This window comes from Schistocerca gregaria, chromosome 4, assembly GCF_023897955.1.
Source record: "Schistocerca gregaria isolate iqSchGreg1 chromosome 4, iqSchGreg1.2, whole genome shotgun sequence".
Classification (NCBI taxonomy): domain Eukaryota; kingdom Metazoa; phylum Arthropoda; class Insecta; order Orthoptera; family Acrididae; genus Schistocerca; species Schistocerca gregaria.
The window spans coordinates 450,894,812-450,918,855 of record NC_064923.1 but is presented as its reverse complement, the minus strand read 5'-3'; the positions used below and the strand labels follow the sequence as shown (position 1 = coordinate 450,918,855).

Below are 24,044 nucleotides of genomic sequence, written 5' to 3'. Positions count from 1 at the left end.
ATAAATGATGAGGGCAAACAGAAATGTCAAATGTAACTGCCACTTATTTTTATGATTCTATTTGAACACCAAGCAGGTTAAGTTGTAACAGGTAATCTTAATTTCAGGAGAGACAGCATATCCATATGCTTAATGACTATACTAAACAATATTAAAGGATCAAGTTAAGAGATTTTGAGTGTGTTTTCTGGCATGTCTGCAGAAAATGAGGATTCAATAACTTCTCTATAAATCCACAATTCAGCCTAGAACAACAGAATATTTATTTCTAACCACAGAATTTGCCAAGCTAAATCAGCATGTATAATCAACTGTAGTAGAGGTGCTGCAGGTCATAAATGGTGAAATTTAGCCTCCTCCCAAGGACAACGGCCAATTGGAATTAAGCTTCATGAAGCTTGGCCAAGAAGCAGCTCTTCATCAAAGAGAGCTTTTGCAAGGGCAGGAAATGGCCACTGTAAATACCCGAGTCTGTTCCTGGTCCTGATTGGCTGAAAGAGCTAGATGTTAATAAATAGTTTTGTGGAGCAGTTTGAAGCTCGAAAAATCAAAAAGAAGTCAGCTGGCAGCCCTTGTCAAATGTGGGAATGATTTAGCGAGTGAGCACATGCTTGGTAGGTAGAGGTCCCTTATCAGACTGCAAAAGCCGTAGGTTGCTGGAGGTGGTGTTGGATAAGCCTGACCAACTTGGACAGCTTCAATTAAAGCTAATAAATTCAATTTATTTTCACTGAAACTTTAAGAGTGATTTTGTGTATTGTATCTGAACTAACTATGGAGTGTATTCCTGTTGGGGAGATAGTTGGTAGAAGTTGCCAGGAATCAGCTGGAGGAGCTGTATCAAGCTGACCTTGATGATTAAGATAACTACAGGGCTATTGACTTTGGAGTTGTGACTATTTTAACACTGGCTTGTGAATGAAAGCATTGTAGCAGCACAGGTGGTATATCCGGGTCTGTCAATTAGCATTTTCAAATAGATGTGTGCAGAAATAAGTTGCATAATTTGTCTGGCACACTGCACGAAACTAGGAGTCAGAAGATTATTCTGCATTAATGAGTGTAATTTTGTGTGATGCCATAGAAGATCCGAGAACAGATGAAAGGTTTGTTTCAAATTCAATGCATTTCTTATAATGTTATATTGAGGAAGTGTAGGGAAACACAAGATTTTTTTTGGCCTAGAGGTTTATGACATATGTTATCTGGAACATATATGCGCAATTCATAAATGTTGAATTCAGCCTTTTCTCAACCAACTCACACTATGTTAGCAAACAAAAGAGAGTAATTGTTTCACTCTCTCCGTAACCACAGAAAAACCAGCCTCTGCATATTATTTATGAAACTTGAGACCCTTTATTCAGTTTAGCACCTCTCCTTTCTTGCACGTTGTTACAGGGTACATATAAATCATTCGTTGTTGACAGATATTCTTCTCGGTAGGTCATAATTAAATGTTGACAATAGCAAAACAAAAAGTATTAAACAACTTCAAATACACAAACTAAATAAAATTCTTACCTTCCCCTCACTATCCTCAGAGATTCGATAATGGTACACACGACCCTCGTAGCGCAGTGATATGGATCTCTGACCGGGTGAGCTTTCTGATTCACGCACAAGGAAGCTCCCATTGATTCCTGAGCTAAGCAAGTACTCGGCAGCATTTCGCGAGATTGGCCCATGGTACCAGGAGTGTTTCTCCAGTGAGTTGACAGGTGTCACATAATTAGAAGGCACCCAGCCAACCTGGCCGGAGGCTGAGTGGGCTTCACACCACTCACCCGACTTATTGTAGCTCAGGATACGAACCTGCTCACCTGCAAAGATGATACGGTTAATTATAATAGTGCTGACTTTAAGTTTATGAGAGATGTAAACATCAAAAGAAAATATGATAAAATACTGTGGTATGAATTGCCAATATACAGACTGTCAACTGTCACAGCAATAAGGCAACAGGCTAATTACTTTAAGTACCCTTTGCCTGCAAACAGATTTCGATTCATGAACACTGTAGTAGAAAATTATTTTCAGTGGAGTACATAATGGTAGATATGAACTCACATCCAAATCAAGCACAAAATTGTCCCTGGAAGACCAGTACACAAACTATAGTTGTTATATAACTACAGGCTATGAAAACTGATACCATCTAAGATAAGTTCACAATGCAACAGGAAAGCAGTTAACTCTTGGAAAAAATATTCCTGTTAAATGCAAATGTGGTATTTTACGAGTGATTCTATGTGGTATATATCACATGAAGCTAAGTGTATATGATGTACTGTAGCTATTGAAAATGAGGTATAGTAATGTTGTATTAGAGTAACTGCAATAGCAAGAAGACTGACAACCTGAGGTACTATTGAAAACTGCAAAGAATGAAAAAGAAGAGCCACTATAAACTGGTTGCTAAAGACAACTGAAAAATACCAAAGATACATCCCATCTTAGAGCTACTGGAGAGAAAGATAGTCTCATAATATAAGTTGTTGCCAAGAATACTAAGGCAAAATAGTGTCTCACATGTGATGCAATTGGTTATACACTAGTGTCCGGTTAACTCCTTGTATTATGGTCAACAGTTCGAAATGAAATGTAATCCATTTTCCTCTGGTTCACCTACATGGATGCATTGGTAACCAAATGAATTATTTTTTCCAGGAAATTTTTACCACTGAATGCAAGAGGCCCTACCTCTAGAGGTACGGAAACTTTCTTCATTTTTTTTAAAATTCACAAGGCCTGTGCTGTACAAAACTTGATGCAGCGATCTCATCACTCATTAGTTTCATGCATACACAAGTACAAATCTGTTACCAAATTTGATGCTAGTCAAATTAACAGACCATGCAGTTAACATGAAATCATAAAAAAAACGAAAGTTCTGTTTGGAAATTATATCTTCAGGTATAACGTTGAACTGATACTGATGAACCAAAATTGAAAGAATAACAGAATAAAGTACATCAGATTGATTGCCAGGGCTTTGGTATAGGAAAGCAGGCAATTTTCAAGCAGGAGATTAACATTTTCTTAACCAATCAATATATAACAACAAATTCAGATACATAACAGGATACGTACATATGATGTGGCCAATTGCATGCTAATTCCAAAAGCAGTTATTCTACTCCACTATCAAAATGAGAACTACCTAATCCAGTAAGTTCAACAGCTTAGACCATTCAGTAATTCAAAGGAGTGGAAACTATCATATGGTTTTGAATGTGTATTTTAGCTGAGTTTTATAGCTGATTGAAATTAGATATGAGCTCTGAAGATGGTTCTAGGGGGGGATTGAAAGTAGAGCCTCATGAAGATTAGTATCTACCAGCCCATCTGTCTCTTTATGAATTTAATACCTTCAAGTGAGATACTTTGCAGGTGTGTGTACTTGGCAAATGGCAGTTATGACTGGCTTAAAAATAAAGTGTTCCAGTAACAGAGTGCTTCACCTCCATATCTGTTCATGTTAGTGATGGACTAAATAACAGAGATTTGATATAATTTATGCTTGTATCTTCTCCCAGTCCACAGACTTTTTTTCTCAATGGACTTAGTAAGAAAGTGAATCACTTTATAAATCACACCAGCTAACATGGACCATATCACAATGTGAAAACACCCAACATATACCTTAATGAAATTGTTTTATTGAATTTTTCAGCCTTCGGTCACACAAGTGGTATGCAGTTTTGGCTTAGCAGCACATCTTTGTCAGATGACTGGAGTATATTATATAGTAATACGTCAAAGTACGACTATATGAACCAGGAAAGGCTGAAAAATACAACAAAAGAAAATTGTTTAAAAGATGATAAGGTAGTATGCCTAACCTGTGTAAATGCTTTAATATTTATGTATGACAATATTCTGTGGAAAGTAGGTGAATATCCAGCATGAGCTAGGGACTACACTGTTAAGAAATCTAGACGAAAAGTCAGGACAAGAACAGCAGTAGTAATAAACAAGAACATAAAAATGAAATATTTAAACCTTTCATAAATGAACTGAAGTACAATCAATCTGTAAACACGAAGCACTGAAACTCTCAAATCATCATAGCTCTTCTTTAAAGAGTGTAACCTTCTCTAAAACTCAAAATTAATGGACTGGATGTGGTTAGCTTCACTTGTCTCATGCATACAACCAACAGCAGAAGTTGATAATGGGTTTTGTTCTCTGTATTTGCAGCATATTAAGTTAATATTGTCAGCCACATGTATCAAACAAATTTTCTGTAGGAAGACTCATGGCTGTGGTTACTATACTGGATCAATTACTGTTTCACTTTTTGTTATTGCATAAAATGCAATACTTGGAAAGTAAAATAGGGTACAGGGTCAAATTTTGGCTGTGAGCAATGCACCTCTGCACTATGGTACTGTGTCAAAGGTTGATGAAAGCACTACTTATCGGAAGTCTCACAGTTAGTAGTAAGTCAAGATTAAGGGGAATTTAAAAATTCACCAAATGTACACTGGACCAGTGCCAAGTGGGCCACTGCTCCAACGTTTTTTTCCCTAGAAACCAAAAATGCAAACCTTCAGACACATCCGATTCTAATCTCTCTACTGTGATAGCTGCAGAAGTGTTACACCCTATCAGCATGACTGCAATCTTTTAGCCCACACTGCTGTGCATCATAGTGAACAAACACCAAGTGGAAGGATTTCCAGTGCAGTCTTCACTCATATATATTGCAAGCATTCTGAACAGCTACTGCTACATTAGGAGTTTTGACACTCCTTCCGGCAACTGGACATGTCATACTTCAGCAGCTACACTTAGCAAGAAATTTGCAAACCTAGTTGAAAGAATGACACAAGGCATTTGATTTCCTGAGCAGGACATTTCCCCAATATGTCATACACTGAGTGTGTCTGAGATGGTCTATCAGCTATTCGAAAATTCCTGGCATATTAAACCCGTGCCCAGAATGGGATGTGTATAATGCTATTTCAGCACAGTACATATCATAATTTAATGGACACAATAACCTATTAAAAGAGATGTTCGATCCATTGCTCCTGTGTTTGGATGTAGTACTGCACTCACCTTTGCAGTGAGATGCAAACTCTTTCAAACACCCTCTGATCATCTCTCAAATCTTGGGAAGACGTTGCTCCAATCTGTCAACCACATCAATGGGAGTTTTGCACACTTCACTTCTGTGGTGATCAAAAACAGCAAAATTCAGAGGATCAGTTACACGCAATGCTCTAGCTGTGCATCTTGCACCATGCATTATGTCTTATTTCAGCTCTGAAATCGCGGTAGCGACTTCGTTTCATCAAAAGACTTCCAAGATTTCAATGTTTGTCCAGGTTGAAATACCAAATTTCCCTGTACCAATTTTTGTTGTATGTGAGACGAAATTTACTTTGCTAGCTACTATGGCCGCAAATGAATTTTTTTTGAGGTGCTAAATCACTTGTTACTGAGTGTTCCAAGTTTTGCTATGATTTAGTGTTACCATCTTATCCCGTGCTCTGGCATGCCATTGTATTATAACCTCGAGTACATGAGAAATTCTCATCTAAGCATGCTCCAAGCTGTTGTCATTGGAATATAATGTCAACACACTTTGATAGCATCAATGCATACAAGCTGGATGCTATGCACACTACAGACACTGTTAATGCTAAGCATAACACTGCAAGAATGTCTGCAGGGCACTACTCTGCACTGAATTAGTAAAATCAAACAGTGTAATATTAATTCTAATCTATTAAATATTTGTGTCCAAATATGGATCCACATTTATACCTTCACAAAATTAAAAAAAAAGCACCTTTGATTTCTGATAATGACGTATTATCACGCATGCATTATACTCAGCGCACTCGAAACTGCGCAAAGTGGAACAGACTTGGAGGCCGAGAAACCCAAGGGTGATGAGTGCACCAGAGGCAGCCATGATCGTGCAACAAACTTAACAGTTCACTGCACTACTTCACCTTTTTTTATGCGAAAATGCAACCAACAGTTTCCAAAGCAGTACATCAGAGTGAATGTAACAAATGACTGAACATTTCCATTAATAAACAGTTCAACTTCCTCTAGAGCCAGTCAGTATCATGCATGAATCACATTCCCCAACCGTGGGCCATTGGTGAAACTTGCATCCAATTAGATTGTGACTTAGTAATGAAGTTTACATTTTAAATATATTCATACAAATTACGACAATATTTCATACTGAAGTCTGTGGCAGCTTGTAACCACAATCTACAATTACCCCGGGAACAGTTTGTTTACACGTCCACGTTTACTGGAACGTATTTGCTTCTACTGCCGCATACTCTGGCTGAAGTCCACTTAACAGTGTCAGCGGCTCTTGCACTGTGTGCGGATGTTGCCAACTGGATGAGAGCATGAAGTAGCCAACGAGAATTGCTGAGTGTAATGACTTCTTTAGCAGACGATATGAAATCATTACATTTGTTTTCGATATGGAGAGACCCATAGTAACTTTTACAGATCTGGTTATTGTAAGTTTTAATGTTGTTTCTGATTTTCGTAATTCTTTGGTGACTGGAAAAAACTAGCGCGCTGACAGTCTGACCAGCAGCATAGCTCAAGGCCTAGGTTACGTTGGAATGACATAATTTTATTGCGAGTTGGCGAAGCCTATGAATCTCAGCACAAAAAGTAATGAGACTGACAACTCTGTGAGCGATCTGGCAACGCTGTGTTGTTCTGTTTGTGTAGACTGGTGCGTTCATCTCTTCCAGACACACTGTCAAAGTTTTAGCTCTGTGCAGCTATTACTTGATTTTTGAGATGCGCCACCAGTGAAACTGTGTTTTTGTTGCGAGTTACGAAAATGGAACTGTCAACATTACACCATCAAGTTGTGTGTTTAACTTGGGGAATCCGCGAGTGTCACCTCTAACAAAAGTTGAAACAGTCCTGTGGGGAACATTGATTATCTAGAGCACAATATATTCGTCAGCACAAATCATTTTTGGAACGCCGAGAACACATTGAAGATGGACCTCTCAGGGTGACGTTCAACTTTAAAAACTGACGAAAATGTCGAACATATGTGTGCTCTTATGAGATTCTTCCTTTAGGATAGACTGTCAACAAGTGTTGTACAAAGATATCGTTGAAAGGCTCAGGAAAATGGCGAATCGAGTAAGACAAAACATGCAGACAAGGTGATACTGCACCATGACAACACCACTGTCACACAGCCACCTCCATTATGGAATTTTTGACCTAAAAAGGCATTCCCATTATTTCACAGCCCCTCTAATTCACCTGAGGACTCTGGATAACATTAAAAAGAATGTACCTTACATTTCAAAGGCCCTACCAGTTGAAACTTCCAGCACTGCTACCAAGCCTGGGACCAATGGCTCCATCGCTGTACAGCTACTGAAGGGAACTACTCGTACTTTGTAGGGGTCAATGCTGTCCGAAAAAACAGAAACTTTGTTAGATAAAAAATCAGTCTAATTTTCTCACACACCTCATACAATCGCCATTGCAATAACCTACTTTTATGTCTTATTTCCGATTTTGCCGAAAATTCTGGGAACGTAGTTAAAATTCCAAACCAATATAACAAAATACCAGAAAATTACGCACGAGAATCTCATTGGCTGCCTACATTGTGATGACAAAAGTCATGAGATACCTCCTAAAACCGTGTGGACCCACTTTGGCCTGGTGCAGTGCAGCAACTCCAGATGGCATGGACTCGATAAGTTGCTGAAAGTCCCCTACCAAATAATTCATTCGCATTGTCCAGAATGTTCTTCAAATCACTTGTGAGCAATTGTGGCCCAGTGACATGGCACATGGTCACCCATAAAATTCCATAGTTGTTTGGGATCATGAACTCTATAATGTCTACAAATGGCCTATAAGTAGCCAAATATGATCACTTCCAGTCAATGATCGGATCAGTTCGATCAGAGGACCCAGTCCATTCCATGTAAACACAGCCCATACCATTATGGAGCCACTGTCAGCTTGCACAGTGCCTTGTTGACAACTTGGGTCCATGGCTTCGTGGGGTCTGCGCAACACTCGAGCCCTACAATCAGCTCTTAGTAACTGAAATCGGGACTCATCGGACCAAGCCACTGTTTTCCAGTCGTCTAGCGTCCAGGACAGTTGTTGAAAGCGACGTCGGGCCATTATCAAAGGCATTGCCTATTAACGCCAAATCTCGCCGCACAGTCCTAACGAATACAGTCATCGTATGCCCCACATTTATTTCTGCGGTTACTTCACGCAGTGTTGCTTGAATGTTAGCAATGGCAGCTCTGCGCAAACGCCACTGTTCTCTGTCGTTAAGCGAAGGCCGTCGGCCACTATTGAGAGGTAGTGCCTGAAATCTGGTTTTCACGGCATACTGTTGAGACTTTGGATCTCTGAATACTGAATTTCCTAATGATTTCCGAAATGGAATGTCCTATGCATCTAGTGCAACTGGCTCCTACTACCGTTCTAGGTACGAAGTCTGTTGCTTCCCACCGTTGCACACAATCACGTCGGAATCCTTCATATTAATCACCTGAGTACAAATGACAGTTCCGCCAGTGACTGCCATTTATACTCAAGCAGGCAATAAATATTCCAGCCATCTGTAACTGTGCATATCGCTATCCCATGACTTGTCACCTCAAGGGGGCGGGGGAATTAGTGTTTAAAGTCCCGTCAACAACGAGGTTATTAGAGACGGAGTACAAGTTCTGATTTAGGGAATGATGGGGAAGGAAATCGGCTGTGCTTTTTGCCAGGGGAAACATCCCGGCATTTACCTGAAGCGAAACCCTAAATAAGGATGGCCGTACGCGGATTTGAACCGTCGTCCTCCCGAATGAGAGTCCAGTGTGCTAACAACTGCACCACCTCGCTCGTTTTGTTACCTCAATATACATCTGATTCACGATTCGTCTTGTTGACTTCCCACGATTCATCGCGCCACTTTACCAACAGCAGCACACAACAGCAAAGCCGCCGACACCAGACGTGCACTTTTAGCTGTATTACATCCTATTATATCGGCGCGGAAATTTGCACAAACTGGATGAAAACTAAGTGGAAAGCAGCCCGCGTTGCGAGGTGCTCACCCTTCTTGAGGCTGAGCTGGTTCTCGCCCCCGGCCGTGAAGTCGTAGAGAGCGACGAAGAGCTGCGGGTCGTCGTCCTCCTGCGCCTGCAGCAGGTTCTCCTTGGAGGTCCAGCGGGCGGCGGCGTCCAGCGAGCCGGAGCCCGAGCCGGCGGTGGCCGACCCGCCCCCGCCGCCGCCGGAGCCGCCGCCGCCGCCGCCCACGGCCGGCACGCAGCCGGCCCCCGTGGCCGCCCCCGCCCCGGCCCCCGACACGGAGCCCACCTGGCCCAGTGTCTCGCCGTCGGGCACGTCCGGGATGTGCGGCAGGGGCCGGCTCTGCAGCAACGCCTCTGCAACACGCGCACCGTCGCTCACCCACTGCCATTCTAGCGGCGAGCCTGCGTGCAACACAAAGCGTGCTCCGTCAGCACGGGGGCCAGGCAGCGACAACACATTTACACTCTACAAGCCCATCCCTAAAAATGAACGACTTTCTTGTCTCGATCGACTAATATACGTACGAGGCCCATACCGTTCACCGGGTATACTTCGTCCGCCAGTGGCTACGTTGGCCACTCGTACGCCAAAACTTTTACAGCTATCTGCTGGCTCTCAGTTGCCCGTTTAAGTGTTTTCGTGACGCCATTTTTATTGTGCAGCAGGTGGCGAAACTGTTGCGGCTTATAATATTTTAGGAATAGTTGTATTAAAATCTGGTTGTGCAAATTCCACCAGTTTTCAGAATGAGATTTTCACTCTGCAGCGGAGTGTGCGCTGATGTGAAGCTTCCTGGCAGATTAAAACTGTGTGCCGGACCGAAACTCGAAATCGGGACCTTTGCCTTTCGCGGGCAAGTGCTCTACCAACTGAGCTACCCAAGCACGACTCACGCCCCGCCCTCACAGCCTCACTGCCAGGAAGTTTCATATCAGCGCACACTCCGCTGCAGAGTGAAAATCTCATTCTGGAAACATCCCCAAGGCTGTGGCTAAGCCATGTCTCTGCAATATCCTTTCTTTCAGGAGCGCTAGTTCTGCAAGGTTCGCAGGAGAGCTTCTGTGAAGTTTGGAAGGTAGGAGACCAGGTACCTGCAGAAGTGAGGCTGTGGTGGCGGGGAGTGAGGCTGTGGTGGCGGGGAGTGAGTCGTGCTTGGGTAGCTCAGTTGGTAGAGCACTTGCCCGCGAAAGGCAAAGGTCCCGAGTTCGAGTCTCGGTCCGGAACACAGTTTCAATCTGCCAGGAAGTTCCACCAGTATTATTTAACTACAAATGGCTTGACCTTTTCACCTATATCATGTATGAAGCTTCCCGTCAGACTAAACTATGAGCCGGACTTAGACTCGAACTCGGGAACTTTTCCTTTCGAGGGCAAGTGCTGTACCAACTGAGCCACCCAGTCACGACCCAAGATTCAGCCAGGAAGTTCGTTATCAGGGCACACTCCGCTGCAGAACGAAAATTTCATTCAGGTAACATCCCCAAGGCTATGGCTAAGCCATATCTCTGCTATATCCTTTCCTCCAGAAGTGCTATTCCCGCCAGTTTCGCAAAACTTCTGCGAAGTTTGGAAGGTAGGAGACGAGGTAGTGAGTCGTGTTTGGGTAGCTCAGCTGGTAGAGCACTTGCTTGCGGCAGGCAAAGGTTCCGAGCTCGAGGCTCGGTCCAGCGCACGATTTTAATCTACCAGGGAGTTTCGTATCAGCGCACACTCCGCTACAGAGTGAACATTTCATTCTGTATATCATGTATGTTGCAACATAAATTCTCAAAACAGATCATTGATTAGTTTTTTTGATCACATTTATATATCTGCCACTATATTACGATTACTGGGGTCACGTGCACGATTTCTCTATTTTGGAGTTTCTTTAAGCACTGGTCATTGTTACCACAGGATTTTACACACACACACACACACACACACACACACACACACACACACACACAGTTTATTAGTGTTGATGCAATGATAGTGTGGAACTAAGGAACACAAACAATAACGTTCGGCATATAGAAGAGGGCTCATTTCTAACTGGTAATGTGTCCACAAATAAGAAAAACAAATGTCAGTCATGTACTGCTTAACTGCGAGCTACTGTGGTCCACACAGTGATTCAGGTATAAGCTATGATGTCAAGAATCTGCATAAACAAGGAATGGAGTTAGTTTGGCCACAAATGCCAGCTACTGGCTCGATATACGAAGAACAGATAACCCTAGTTCTAACTGCACCGAATGTTCTGACGGGAGGGATTAGGTTTAAAATAGAAGAAATTGAAAGTATTATACTCAACTAAATTTCGAGCTATGTGCGTGGTACTCCATCCTAGCAGTACCGTTCATTATATTTATAATTTTTATGATCGACCACACTGACTTATGTGCTGTACTAGGCCTTATTTTTCTCTTATGAGGCTTAATAAAGCGCTTAAAAACTGCAGATCAGTGTATTTATTTCTGTGTGGTCAAAGTTTCGTTGTGTTTTTCAAATACTGACCACAAAATGGAATGGTAGTTGACTGTTGTGGTGAAAGTGTTGGCCGGTCAATGTATCCCCAAATCCCCTCTTCTTTTGACCACCTGCAATCGTTCCACAATTACCTTTGCATTTTAACGCTTTCATACAAGCCCTTATGTTCCTATCACAAATATCACACAAGATAAAAAACAGTCTTGACAATCACATCTCAATCAGAGAATCGGTCAAAGTATACCCGGTTTACGGTATCGAAAGTCGTGATCAATCCACTGTTAAAATTGTTCCAGTTCCAACAACGTAACAAAACTATAGCGAACTATAAATTTAATAGGTCTTGGTTGCAAAATATTGTCACGGATTATTTACAGAAGAATTGTGGTAATGATCGACTTCGATTTATTGGGACAATTTTGGGAAAGTTTGCATCTGTAAAGTGGGAAAGTGTCCATCTGTAAAGTGGGAAAGTGTCCATCTGTAAAGTGGGAAAGTGTCCATCTGTAAACGAGACTGCAAATAGGACGCTATTACGACCTATTGTTGAGTACTGCCGGAGTGTTAGGGATACTTACCAGATCGGATTAAAGAAAAACATCGAGGCGATTTCGAGGCTGGAGAGATGGCGACGTTCTTTTCGAGGAACACTATTGAGAAAATTCAGGAAACCGACATCTACAGCCAAATTACATTTCGCGTAAGGATCACTAAGGTAAATGCGAGAACTTACAGCTCAAACAGTGGCAAATAGATTTTCGCTCGTCCTATCTGCGAGTGGAACAGGAAAGGAAACGACTAATAGCGGTACAGGGTACTCTCTGCCACGGATTGTACGGTAGCTTGCGGAGTTTGTGTGTAGATGTAGAAAAGTGCTAGCTATCGGCCACGGGAAGAAGCAGTTTGGATTTAGGAAAATTGCGAGGGAATACTGTGACATTGTAATTCGGTCAGAAAAAGCGAAGGACTTGAAAGAGCAACGGAACAGGATAGACAGTGTCTTGAAAGTGAATATATAAGATGAACAATAACAAAAGGAAAACAATAGTAACGGAATGTAGTCGAATTACATCACGCGATGCTGAGCGATGTACGCAGGGTGAATCACCTAAAACTTGCACAGCAAATATTGTGAAAATGTAAAATGCTATTGATATGCAGTTTTCACGGAATGGATTGGAAGTCAGGGGCTCGTATTTTTAGCTAATAAACAGATTGTAATAATACTTTTGAAGTTTATTTTTATGTGCAAATATGCACTTTTTAAATGGCACAATGCCTACTAACATTAACAAAATGAAAGTACAGTGAATTGGAATGTCAGTGGTGTTTGTTGCAGGATTCCCTACCAATACAGTTGTAGAGACTTTACAATTCTGTTCGAGTTTGCAGGGAATGCCAAGTGAGCTGAGGCGTGAATGGAAATTTGGATTGAGGAGGGACGTGCCACGGTAGTCCGTGCAGTTGTGCAAAGCCACTGCGCGAAGGTGGCGTAGTGGTTAGCACATCTGCCTAGTGAGCAGGAGACCCAGGTTCGAATCCCGGACTTGGTACAATTTTAATTCGTCGCTTTTGCCTGCATGTAATCATTACAGATGTTTGAGACTTCGAAAGGTCTCTGGAACAATATACGAGGGTCATTCACTAAGTAATGCCCCAGGTTTTTTTAACTCTTAAAATATTTATTGTTAAGAATTAGAATTTGGTGACAATATACATCAACATGTCTTGTCCATAACCTATTTTTCTACGTAGTCTCCATCACGTTCTATGGCCGTACGCCAACGTTGTGGAACATCCAGTATTCCCCGCTGGTAAAAGCTCTTGTCCTGTAGGCGCAGTCATGTTTCCACTGCACGACTAACACTCTAGTTATCTTCAAAGTGTTTTCCTCGAATAGAATCTCTAAGCGGCCCACAGAGATGGAAGTTTGAGAGCGCCAGGTCTGGACTGAAGGTGGATGCAGTGGCTGTGACAGGACGTACCGAGCATGGCTGATCATGGAGCTCCGTCTCTGCAGTTCCTGACGCTGTAACTTTCTTGACCCATTGCTCATTGCTCAACTGTACTCTCAACTGGAGCATCGCCACCCACTGCAAACAAACTTTTATGGATGTTCACCATGGTTCCATTTTGTGCAGCACAAGACTTCAATAACAGCACGCTGCTTGTAACGTGAGTCATATGTAGACGTCATTTTGACGCTCTACTACGGCTCTGCCATCTGCCAGAACGGTTCGAAACTTAACCGGCGCACAGAACAACAAGGACTTTGGTCTGTGCATATTAATGGCTTTTTGAAAAATGTGGGGAATTACTTATTGAACGACACTCGTAGTTTTATTTGATGCTGAAGGAATTAGATTAGGAATCGAGACAATACAGACAATGGATTAGTTATGCTATTTGGGCAGCAGAACAACTGAAGACCAAAGTAGAGAGGATATAAAATGTAGACTGGTAATGGCGAGTGTGTGTTTCGGAAGAAGAGAAATTTCTTAACGTCGAATATAGATTTAAATGTTAGAAACTCTTTTCTGAAGGTATTTGTTTGGAGTGTAGCCTTGAATCGCATTGAAACGTGGACGATAAATAGTTCACACAAGAACAGAATAGGAGCTTTTGAAATGTGGTGCTACAGAATAACGCTGATCAGTTGATAGAACACGTTCTGAAATATCAAGGTCATCAGTTTAGTACTGGAGGGACGAGGGGGAGGGAGGGATGGTATTGTAGAGGAATATTAAGACATAAATACAGTGAACAGATTCAAACAGATGTAGGTTGCAGTAGCTACTCGGCAATGAAGAGGCTTGCACAGGACAGAGTAACATGGAGAGTTGTATCAAACTAGCCTACGGACTGAAGACAACAACCACCAATAACAGCAAACAACGACTGCAGGAATGTTATCTACAAACATCATCCCATGCTAGTATATTGTGACGTCATCAGAGTCTCACGTGACCACAGGCAGTATTTCGTTTCTGTAGTGTGCTGTCATTGAATTCTTCGTTAAAGAGTGAAATTCTACGGCTGAAATTCACTTCAGATTTCAACGTGCTTCTGGAGATGTCTGCTTTGGTGCCAGTCTATTATGAGATGAGTAAAACATTTCAAAGGTGGAAACACGAGTATCCAAAATGAGTCTCGTAGCTATCGCCCTCTGTCTCCATTGAAAAAAAATTTAATGATATAATTAGAGAAGCCAGGCGTGATACAGTGAATGAAATCGCTACAAAACTTGCAGTAGAACACAATGTAGTGCAAGCAATGAGTCAAAGCTTAGGTTATAGAAAAGTTTGTGCCCGTTGGGTGTCATGTTTATTGACTGAAAACAAAAACCTCGGAAATTAACAATCAGAGATTTCAAAATGAAGGTGATTTTTTTATAGTATTGCCACAGGCGACGAAAGCTGGTTCCATGATTACGAGCCAGAAACAATATGCCTGAGTATGGAATGGCAGTACATGGGAAGTGAAGACAGTGCCATCTGCTGCAAAAGTTACTGGCACTGTCTTCTAGAATGCACAAAGTTGCAGTCTGGTTTTCTTGCACCTAGACAAACCATACATGCTGCCCGCTATATCCAGACAATTAGCATCCTGCGAGAGGATAACACGCGTACTCACACTACTCGTGTCATTGTGAAGAACATTACGACATTGAGGTGGGAAACACTTTCACATGATCTCTTTAGTCCTGATTTGGTATCCTGTGACTGCCATTATTTCGGTTTTGTTAAGGAAAATATGCAAGGTTTGCATGAGTAGACGGCCAAGGATGTTTGGGAAGCAGTTCGACAGTATCTTCAGGAAGCTGGAAAGTAGTTCTATTGTAAGGCTGTCAGTGGTTTTCAAATTTCCGGAACAAGGGGAAGAATGTGTCCAAAGAATGGAGGCAAAGTATGTTCGTTAAGATGATGCTGCCTACTTGTTTTGTATAAAGAATAAAAATTTTTGCTCTTAGTTTCACTCTCGGACTCTAACAATATACTGGACACTTTTTGCGGAGGGGGAAGGTTCGACATGCAGCTATAATCGCGCCAGATCGGAATGCAACCTGTATGGGCAGAAGAAAGGAGACAGCGTGCATGTTACGCATTAAACCATTGATTACTATGAAAATAACATATTTTAAACTGTTGTTATTGACTGAAGAGTTGTACATTCAGATCGCGGTTCTAGGCGCGCAGTCCGGAACCGTGCGAGTGCTACGGTCGCAGGTTCGAATCCTGCCCTGGGCATGGATGTGTGTCATGTCCTTAGGTCGGTTAGGTTTAAGTAGTTCTAAGTTCTAGGGGACTGATAACCACAGCAGTTGAGTCCCATAGTGCTCAGAGCCATTTTAGTACATTCAGATGAAAGGGCCCTCGTCAGAGGGCTGTGTCGAGCTAATTCAACTTCTGAATGGCCACTTTCAAGAGAAAACAAAACTACTAGAACACAAAAGTAAAATAAATGAACAGCGACAACAACTGGTCAGATCATTTTTGTCTTGACGCGGTTTCGCAGTAAAACTCTCAATACTTTTCACACTGGCCCACTTGAAACCATGCCGCTCTTTTCATTATTATAATGGTACTCCTTGTGAGATGTGTCCCATATTTCAGGGCATTTCTTCACCTCTTCAGTAAGCATTTCTACATCCAAGGCGATTCCATCCGTGAACACGTGCGTGCTGTCCAAGTTTCCCGTGACTGCTGCAAGATCGCAGTGCATCACAGCCGTATCGTGCGCGGCTCAATTTCTTCCCATTTACTGCTGGAAGGCCATTTGCCAGTGACTAAAAGCGCCATAAAAGCTCATGCTCAGCAATACGCTGAAGCAAGCAGCTTGCGCCGAGTACATACGCGTTTTCTATGTTGCGCGACGAAGGACAAACATTCATTACAAATCTAGATGAAAGAAGTTGGGAGGGAGGGGGATTACCGGTATGAATGGTTGTGTGGCACGAGTATTAAAAAAAATCAATACGCGGCCTGTACGCTACGGACGTGATGCCGGAGCAAACGATTCAGCGATGATGCCAGTAGTACTGTGGTGCAGGTACACACAACGCCCTATTCACGAATAGACAGAAAATGAAAACAACGATACAAATATTTCATTCATGCATTACACGATGGTAAGCAAATAAAGTTTTTTTCTGCTCTTTGGGTTGAAAGAACGAATTCCACATTGCCATGCCTTAACTTCTCGGTTGTTTTTGTGCGTGACCCTTTTACGAGGCGTGTTTTTTTTTAAAAAGTAAGTACCGTTTTGAAATTAAAAAAAGACGTGCTAAGATATCTCAATTTTGTTTTTACATGAAAGTCTGTACCTTAATCTACGCACTGACGCCATTACAGTCTGATTCTTCCTTGTTTACGTTGTGTACTGAGTGTTTAAGATGCCTCCGATAATCGTTGAGTCCCGCCGACTGTGAAGTACGGGGCTGTTATAAGATTTCTTAGTGCTAAAGGCCTAAAAGCGATCGATATTCATCGTGAGACCTGTGCCGTTTACGGAGAAAACATTGTGAGTGATGGAATGGTAAGAAAGTGGGTAATAGCTTTTAAAGATGGCCGCACAAATGTGCATGATGAACAACGGAGTGGGCGTCCTTCGGTCGTTAATGAAAGTTTGTTGCAGGAACTGGACAATAAGCTGAGAGAAAACAGACGCTTTTCGATTTCCTCCTTGCAGGATCTCTTTCCTGATGTTTCTCGTGGTGTTTTGTATGGCATTGTGACCGAGCACTTAAATTACCGAAAATTGTGCGCACGTTGAGTACCGAAAATGTTGACGGATGTGCACCAAACCAAACGTTTAGACAGTGCATTGGCTTTCCTTGAGCGGTACCACAACGACGGTGATGATTTCTTAAGCCAAACTGTTACGGGCGATGAAACATGGGTGGCCTACTTCACACCAGAATCAAAGCAACAGTCCATGGAAGTTGAGCATGGGCATCGTTTTGCTGCAAGACAATGCCCATCAGCATGTGGCGAATCAGATCAAAGATCTCATCACATCTTTTCGATGGGAAACTCTGGATCACTCTCCGTACAGGCCCGATCTTGCGCCCAGTGACTACCATCTGTTCCTGCACTGTAAGAAACACCTGGGCGGTCAGCGTCTTCAAGACGATGACCAAGTCAAAACAGTGGCGATGCAGTGGTTAACAAGTCAGGCGGCAGACTTCTATGAGGAAGGTATTCAAAAACTGGTACAACGTTATGAAAAGTGCCTCAATATTGACGGAAATTATGTACAAAAGTAGATTAAGGTACAAGCTTTCGTGTAAAACTAAAATTTGAGATATCTTAGCACGCTTTTTTTAAATTTCAATTGAAAGTTTGCAAAGTAATATTTCAGAACTAGATCAGAAATGTAAAGACTATGGTATGAAGATTAGCATCTCCAAAAAGAATGTAATGTCAGTGGGAAAGACATATAAACAGATTGAGTGCCAAATAGGAGGAACGAAGTTAGAACAGGTGAACGGTTTCAAGTACTTAGGATGCATATTCTCACAGGATCGCAACATAGTGAAAGAATTGGAAGCGAGGTGTAGCAAAGCTAATGCAGTGAGCGCTCAGCTACGATCTACTCTTTTCTGCAAGAAGGAAGTCAGTACCAAGACTAAGTTATCTGTGCACCGTTCAATCTTTCGACCAACTTTGTTGTATGGGAGCGAAAGCTGGGTGGATTCAGGTTACCTTAACAAGGTTGAGGCTGCGGATATGAAAATAACTAGGATGATTGCAGGTACTAGTAGATGCGAACAATGGAAGGAGGGTGTCCACAACGAGGAAATCAAAGAAAAACTGGGAATGAACTCTATAGATGTAGCAGTCAGGGCGAACAGGCTTAGATGGTGGGGTCATGTTACACGCATTGGAGAAGCAAGGTTACCCAAGAGACTCATGGGTTCAGCAGTAGAGGGTAGGGGGAGTCGGGGCAGGCCAAGGAGAAGGTACCTGGATTCGGTTAAGAATGATTTTGAAGTAATAGGCTTAACATCAGAAGAGGCACCAATGTTAGCACTGAATAGGGGATTCATGGAGTAATTTTGTAAGGGGGCTATGCTCCAGACTGAACGCTGAAAGGCATAATCAGTTTTAAATGATGATGATGATGACGATTTCAAAACGGTACTTCACGCCTCGTATTATAAGCGCTCCGTTGTCTGTAAGCACCGACGAAGAAATGTGAAAAGTGATTCGTTTTCTGTACTCTCTATCTGAACTACCACAAGGTCTGTGTCGTTTGGAAATGTCAATTCCATTTAACGCGTTCTGTAGAAGGGGAAGACTTTCTCAATCTCATAGTAACCGTTGACGAGAAGTCTATCCATCACAACGAACCACAAAGCAAGTAGCATAAAATTGGGGAGAGGTGTGGGCATGCGAGAGGGGGAATGAGAGGTGAGGGACAAGCATCATTATTCGCTTACAATAAAAAAAAATTCAAACGCCAAGCTTCTGCAAGAAAGCTGATGATAATGTTTTGTAACATGAAAAATCCAATGCTGATTATTACACCCCTAACAATCAAAAGGTGAATAGTTACAGCTACTAAGAGATATGGGGAGAAGTAAAACTCAAAATCAAAATGAAGAGGTGACGAAAGTTTTCAACAGGTGTAAGTCTGATTCATCATAATGCCCGACCTCATACAGATCAGAAAACAACCTCAGTATTCAAAACAATCTTTTTCCGCTGCTGGAACACTTTCTGTACTGTCCTAACTCCAAGTGATTTTTTAACTTCTTGGTCCGATGAGGGAACACCAGGCTAATTCCAAGTTTTTGTCTGGTGACGACGTTATGGAGTGCAGATATAATTAATGGACACGATGCTACAAACCTCCTTCCAGCACGAAATTACGGAGCTTGTCAAGAGATGGAGCAAGTGTTTAGAAGTTGAGGGAAAATATGGACAGAAATTACACTGAGGTGACCAAAGTCCTGCGACAGTAATATGCACATATAAAGATGGCGGCAGTGCGGCGTACACAAGGTACGAAAGGGCAGTGCATTGTACTCAGGTGATTAATGTGAAAAGTTTCTGACCACGAGGAGAATGAGCACATCTTGAACGCGGAATGGCAGGTAGTTGGAGCTACATGTATGTGACATTCCACTTTGGAAATCGTTAAGGAATTCAATATTCAGACACCCACAGTGTTAAGAGCGAGGCGAGAATAGCAAGTTTCAGGTGTTAACTCTGACCACAACCAACGCAGTGGCCGACGACCTTCACATAACGACCGAGATCAGCGGCGTTTACGTAGAGTTGTCAGAGCTAACAGACCGGGTAATCTGGTCGAAGTGAACCGATCGTTGACTGGAAATAATGCATTTATTCGTGGACTTCATGTTCCATAACACCGGCGGAATTTTTATGGATGACAATGTGTCGTGTCACTGCGCCACAACTGTTAGCAATTTGTTTGAAGAACTCTGGACAATTAGAGCGAATGATCTGGCCGCCCAGATCGCCCGACATGAATCTCATAGAACATTCATGGAACATAATCGGGAGCTCAATTCGTGCGCAAAATAATACACCGGCCACCACTTTTGCAACTGAGCATTCTCAATATTTCTACAGGGGACTTCCGCTGACCTTTTGAGACCATGCCACGTCGAGTTGCTGCACTGCGCCGGGCAAAGGAAGGTTCGACACGATATTAGGAGGAATTCCATGACTTTTGTCACATCAGTATACAAAGCGTGCTGGGGGACGCGGAAAGCTCTGCAGTCGTACTGTGGAAATGTAGCTAAGTATCTGACGTCCAAAAGGCCATGATCATTGGCGTTCGGACCAAGGTTTGAAGCATTTCAGAAGCGGCTAAGTTTCTAAACTGCTCGCGTGCTGCCTTGGTTGAAATATGCGGTGCATGCCAAAATGGCGCTATCCAAACCCGGGGCCAGGCCACTGTGGTGCGCCGGCCGTGGTTGCCGAGCGGTTCTAGGCGCTTCAGTCCGGAACCGCGCGACTGCTACGGTCGCAGGTTCGAATCCTGCCTCGGCCATGGATGTTTGTGATGTCCTTAGGTTAGTTAGGTTTTATGTAGTTCCAAGTTTTAGAGGACTGATGACCTCACATGTTAAGTCCCATAGTGCTCAGAGCCATTTGAACCATTTTGAACCAGTGTGGTGCACCACGGGCTGCGGAAATGTGTACGGGCGAACAGACAAGCAACTTTTGAGCAAATGACTGTCCAGGTGAACCAAGGGGTCACATAATCGTTGGCAGTAGCGTGACCTTGCACAGAACCTAGGGGGCCGTGGAATACCACGATATGGCTGCCCAAATCATCACCAAACCGGCGCCATGTTTCGCTCTTGGGAAGTAAACTCATCCGACCAAATTACTTTCTTCCACTGCTTGCACCATAGTCCAGGTTTTATGACTTTGCCACCACTTTATCCTGTTACGGGCATTTGCATCACTGATGAGTAGTTTCGGGATTCCAGCATGTCCGGCAATTCCCAACTTATGTCCCCTGTGTTGTTTTGGTGCTAACAAGGACCGCGAATGCGACATTCAGTCCTTATGTGACTCTTGCAGCTCTGGTTCCCTTGTATTTTGTCACAATAGTTTTCAACGACCGTCCGCAATGATCACTCAACACACACTTTTGTCCGCTTTGTGACTTAGCGGATTACGTTTTTCCGCTTTCGCTGTATGCGGTATAAATCTTCGATATGGTATCTCATGAAACACCAAACACTTCGGCCGCCTCGATCACGTAAGCACCCACCATGCAAGCACCAACAATCTGCCCATGTCAGAATTCCCTTAGCTCCGACATAATGCAGTCACAACTAGAACAAAATAATGATCTGACCACGACAGCCACTTGCAACGTATTAAGGGCACCGCACAGGTGTCGTTCGTGGTCAAATACAGCATCATGTTTCCACATTTTTCTCCAACCCCTATACCCCCAAGCGGCTGTCGACCACACTTACCGATAATGTTTCAATAAACATCCTAGTTCATCCTAACCTGCATGAGTGGACCGAAATCATGGTGCGGAAAGTTCCTGCAGAACATTACAGAACCAACTTAGGCATCAGCTAAACCTTCCACACATTGCCGGTTAAGCACCTCATTTGTGCGTCGTTATGCTCAAAGCCTTGAGTCATTTGAAAGGTGGCAAAATCGCGACTCGTCGGGTCACACTATGTGCCTCGAATCAACTACTAAGCTTTGTGTTGTTCGGCCCACCGAAGACTTTCAGCTTCTTGTATCGCGTTGAGCAATGGTCTCTTGCGATGTACCCATCGACGGAAGTCCGTTGCGTCCAGTTCCCTTCACAATTTTCGGCTGGATATGGACCTGCATTCTGTAACAGCAGTTCTTGGTTTGAAACGGATTGTCATTGACAAGGAGAGACACTCGTCATCACTGTTCTTACGCCGTATTGCATGGCTGTTAGTGGTACGCCATTCGCCGTCAATGCGTTGGACACTCCACAATACTACACCAACGAATCACGCAACTTCATTCACGGTGTGGTTACGGCCACATTGAGAACAACAGCCCCGTAACAGCCATTCTCTCAAGCAGTTTATCTCGCGTAATCACCTATCGTTTGCACACCTCAGATTTCATCCAGCTGCGAAAGAAAAATCTAATGGCGTAAGGTTTGGCAATCTTGGTGGACAGTTAACTGTACTACCGTCACCAATCCAGAGATAAGCGTCAGTGCGCCACTAGTCCGAAAACAAATGTATTTTAAACTTGTGCTCTCGCGGTAACTATTCGGAATATGGCATATGTCAATAACAGTGTTTTGTTGTTGCCTCATATGAGCTTTCCTTTCATATCCTTGAACACAGAGTATTCCTCCTGAGACACCCTGTATGGATGCATCTTGCGAAATGACTATGACGGGCAAACCGGACATTTGAGGGGGGGGCACAACAACGACGACGACGACGACGACGACGACGACGACGACATTGGTTTGTCTAAGGACACTTCAGCACACACCCTAAGATGGGTTGCAGAGTTTCAAGTTCAGTAAATTACCGATTATTCGGGATAGGATTAGCTGGCTAGCGAAGTATCCATGCATAGTTCGGCGATTTTTGAAAAAATAAAAAAGAAGCCTTACGTAGTTAAATCAGAACGAATATTTTCGTTCAGAATACCAATTGCTAGTCATGGAGACTTAGGTGACCAAAACCTCATCGCGTTGTTTAAGTGACGCAAATGAAAGGGAATCTGCATACCTAGATGATGTGGTTATAGTGAATAAAGTGTATTCAGTACAGAAAGAGAACGGTGACAAGGTAATTGAGGACCTCGTTATCACGCACAAGCGAGGCACTCAAATGCTTTGAGCTATCATTAGAGTACGTTAGACAATAATAACTGTACGATTGCTCTGACAGTCCACGGGTATACTGCTGGTTCATAGTGTCCAACGGGCACAATATTGTGGACTGTTCGAGTAACAAATACGCCGGGAGAAACTGAAGAAACACAATTGTACGATTGCTTCCTAAAAGTGAACTGAAAGCAGTTTTAATACACTACAGCGTGTTTAGCTGTAACTTTGGACGTAATTTCTCAGTTTTCGGCGAGTAATGCGTATAAATAACAGTTTTCAGTCGTGACATAAAATAGATTTCGTAAATACAGTAAACAGAAGACTCCCGGGACAAAAAGGTGTATTTTGTAATATCCGTGATTTTCGGATATCCGCGCAGTCTCGGGTCGCCTTAATCCGGATTACCTCAGTAAATGTATCCTGTCCATGAGAGCACTGTATCAATGTCTACTACGGAATCGCTCGGTACACAGACTCGGCTCGCGACCTTTTTTATGCGGAGCGTGGCGTGGCGTGCAGCGACCGGAGCAACGCCGCTGTGCGCTGTATTTGGCTCAGACAATTGCCCCGCCACGAGACGTGGGCAGGGGTGCCGCGGAGGGTCTGGCATCGACTCAACTCGGCAGGCCGTGACTCAGCCGTGCAGCAGACGCCACGGCGCCGGTACGGGGGAGCCTGCCTTCCTCTCCTCCCCCCTCCCCCCCCCCCCCCTCTACTCCATTGCTGGCCTCCCTGTGGCCTCCAACTATTCGGCAAAACTTTGCTTTTAAGTCCAATTGTTAGAGGGAATTTGGGAGAGGAGGGGGGGGGGGGGGGGGGGGGGGGGGGAATCATAGTGGGTATATTTGTTTGGTCTCTAGTTGTAACAGATTTTTAAATTTTTTGCTAATAACCGGGTAAAATACTGCTATTTGCCATAGCAGCAGGGCCAAAATTTTCATTTTTAAACAAACTTATTTTTTAATAAAAGGAGTAACTTTCATATGTTAAATTTACGTTGGTTTGAAATATTGCATTATATAAAGAATGGGAAAAGCTGTCAGTGCTATTTTAATATCAATGCTGACAGAAACGAGCAATAACGGCATCGCATAAGAAATGGCATAGCACTGCTGGAGACAATAATATGCCTGTTACCGTGTGTCGTGGCTTAAGCT

At 43.0% G+C, this 24,044-nt stretch overlaps 1 protein-coding gene and 1 non-coding gene across 13 annotated transcripts in view; one reads left to right on the top strand and one right to left on the bottom strand.

Annotated features, from left to right (window-relative positions):
* Positions 1–24,044, bottom strand: part of LOC126266607 (tyrosine-protein kinase Abl) — a 428,403-nt gene that overhangs the window by 146,031 nt on the left and 258,328 nt on the right. For 8 of the 12 annotated variants that reach the window (XM_049970933.1, XM_049970936.1, XM_049970935.1 and 5 more), the window contains 2 exons: positions 9,102–9,431; positions 1,525–1,823 (listed from right to left, as the gene is read on the bottom strand). In XM_049970933.1, the coding sequence (XP_049826890.1) occupies positions 1,525–1,823; positions 9,102–9,431 (629 nt within the window). Of the gene's footprint in view, positions 1–1,524; positions 1,824–9,101; positions 9,480–24,044 lie in introns of all 12 variants that reach the window. The other 4 variants (XM_049970945.1, XM_049970942.1, XM_049970946.1 and 1 more) reach the window with 2 other exon arrangements.
* Positions 10,229–10,303, top strand: Trnas-cga (transfer RNA serine (anticodon CGA)). The gene has a single exon. It is a non-coding gene; the product is annotated as a tRNA-Ser (tRNA).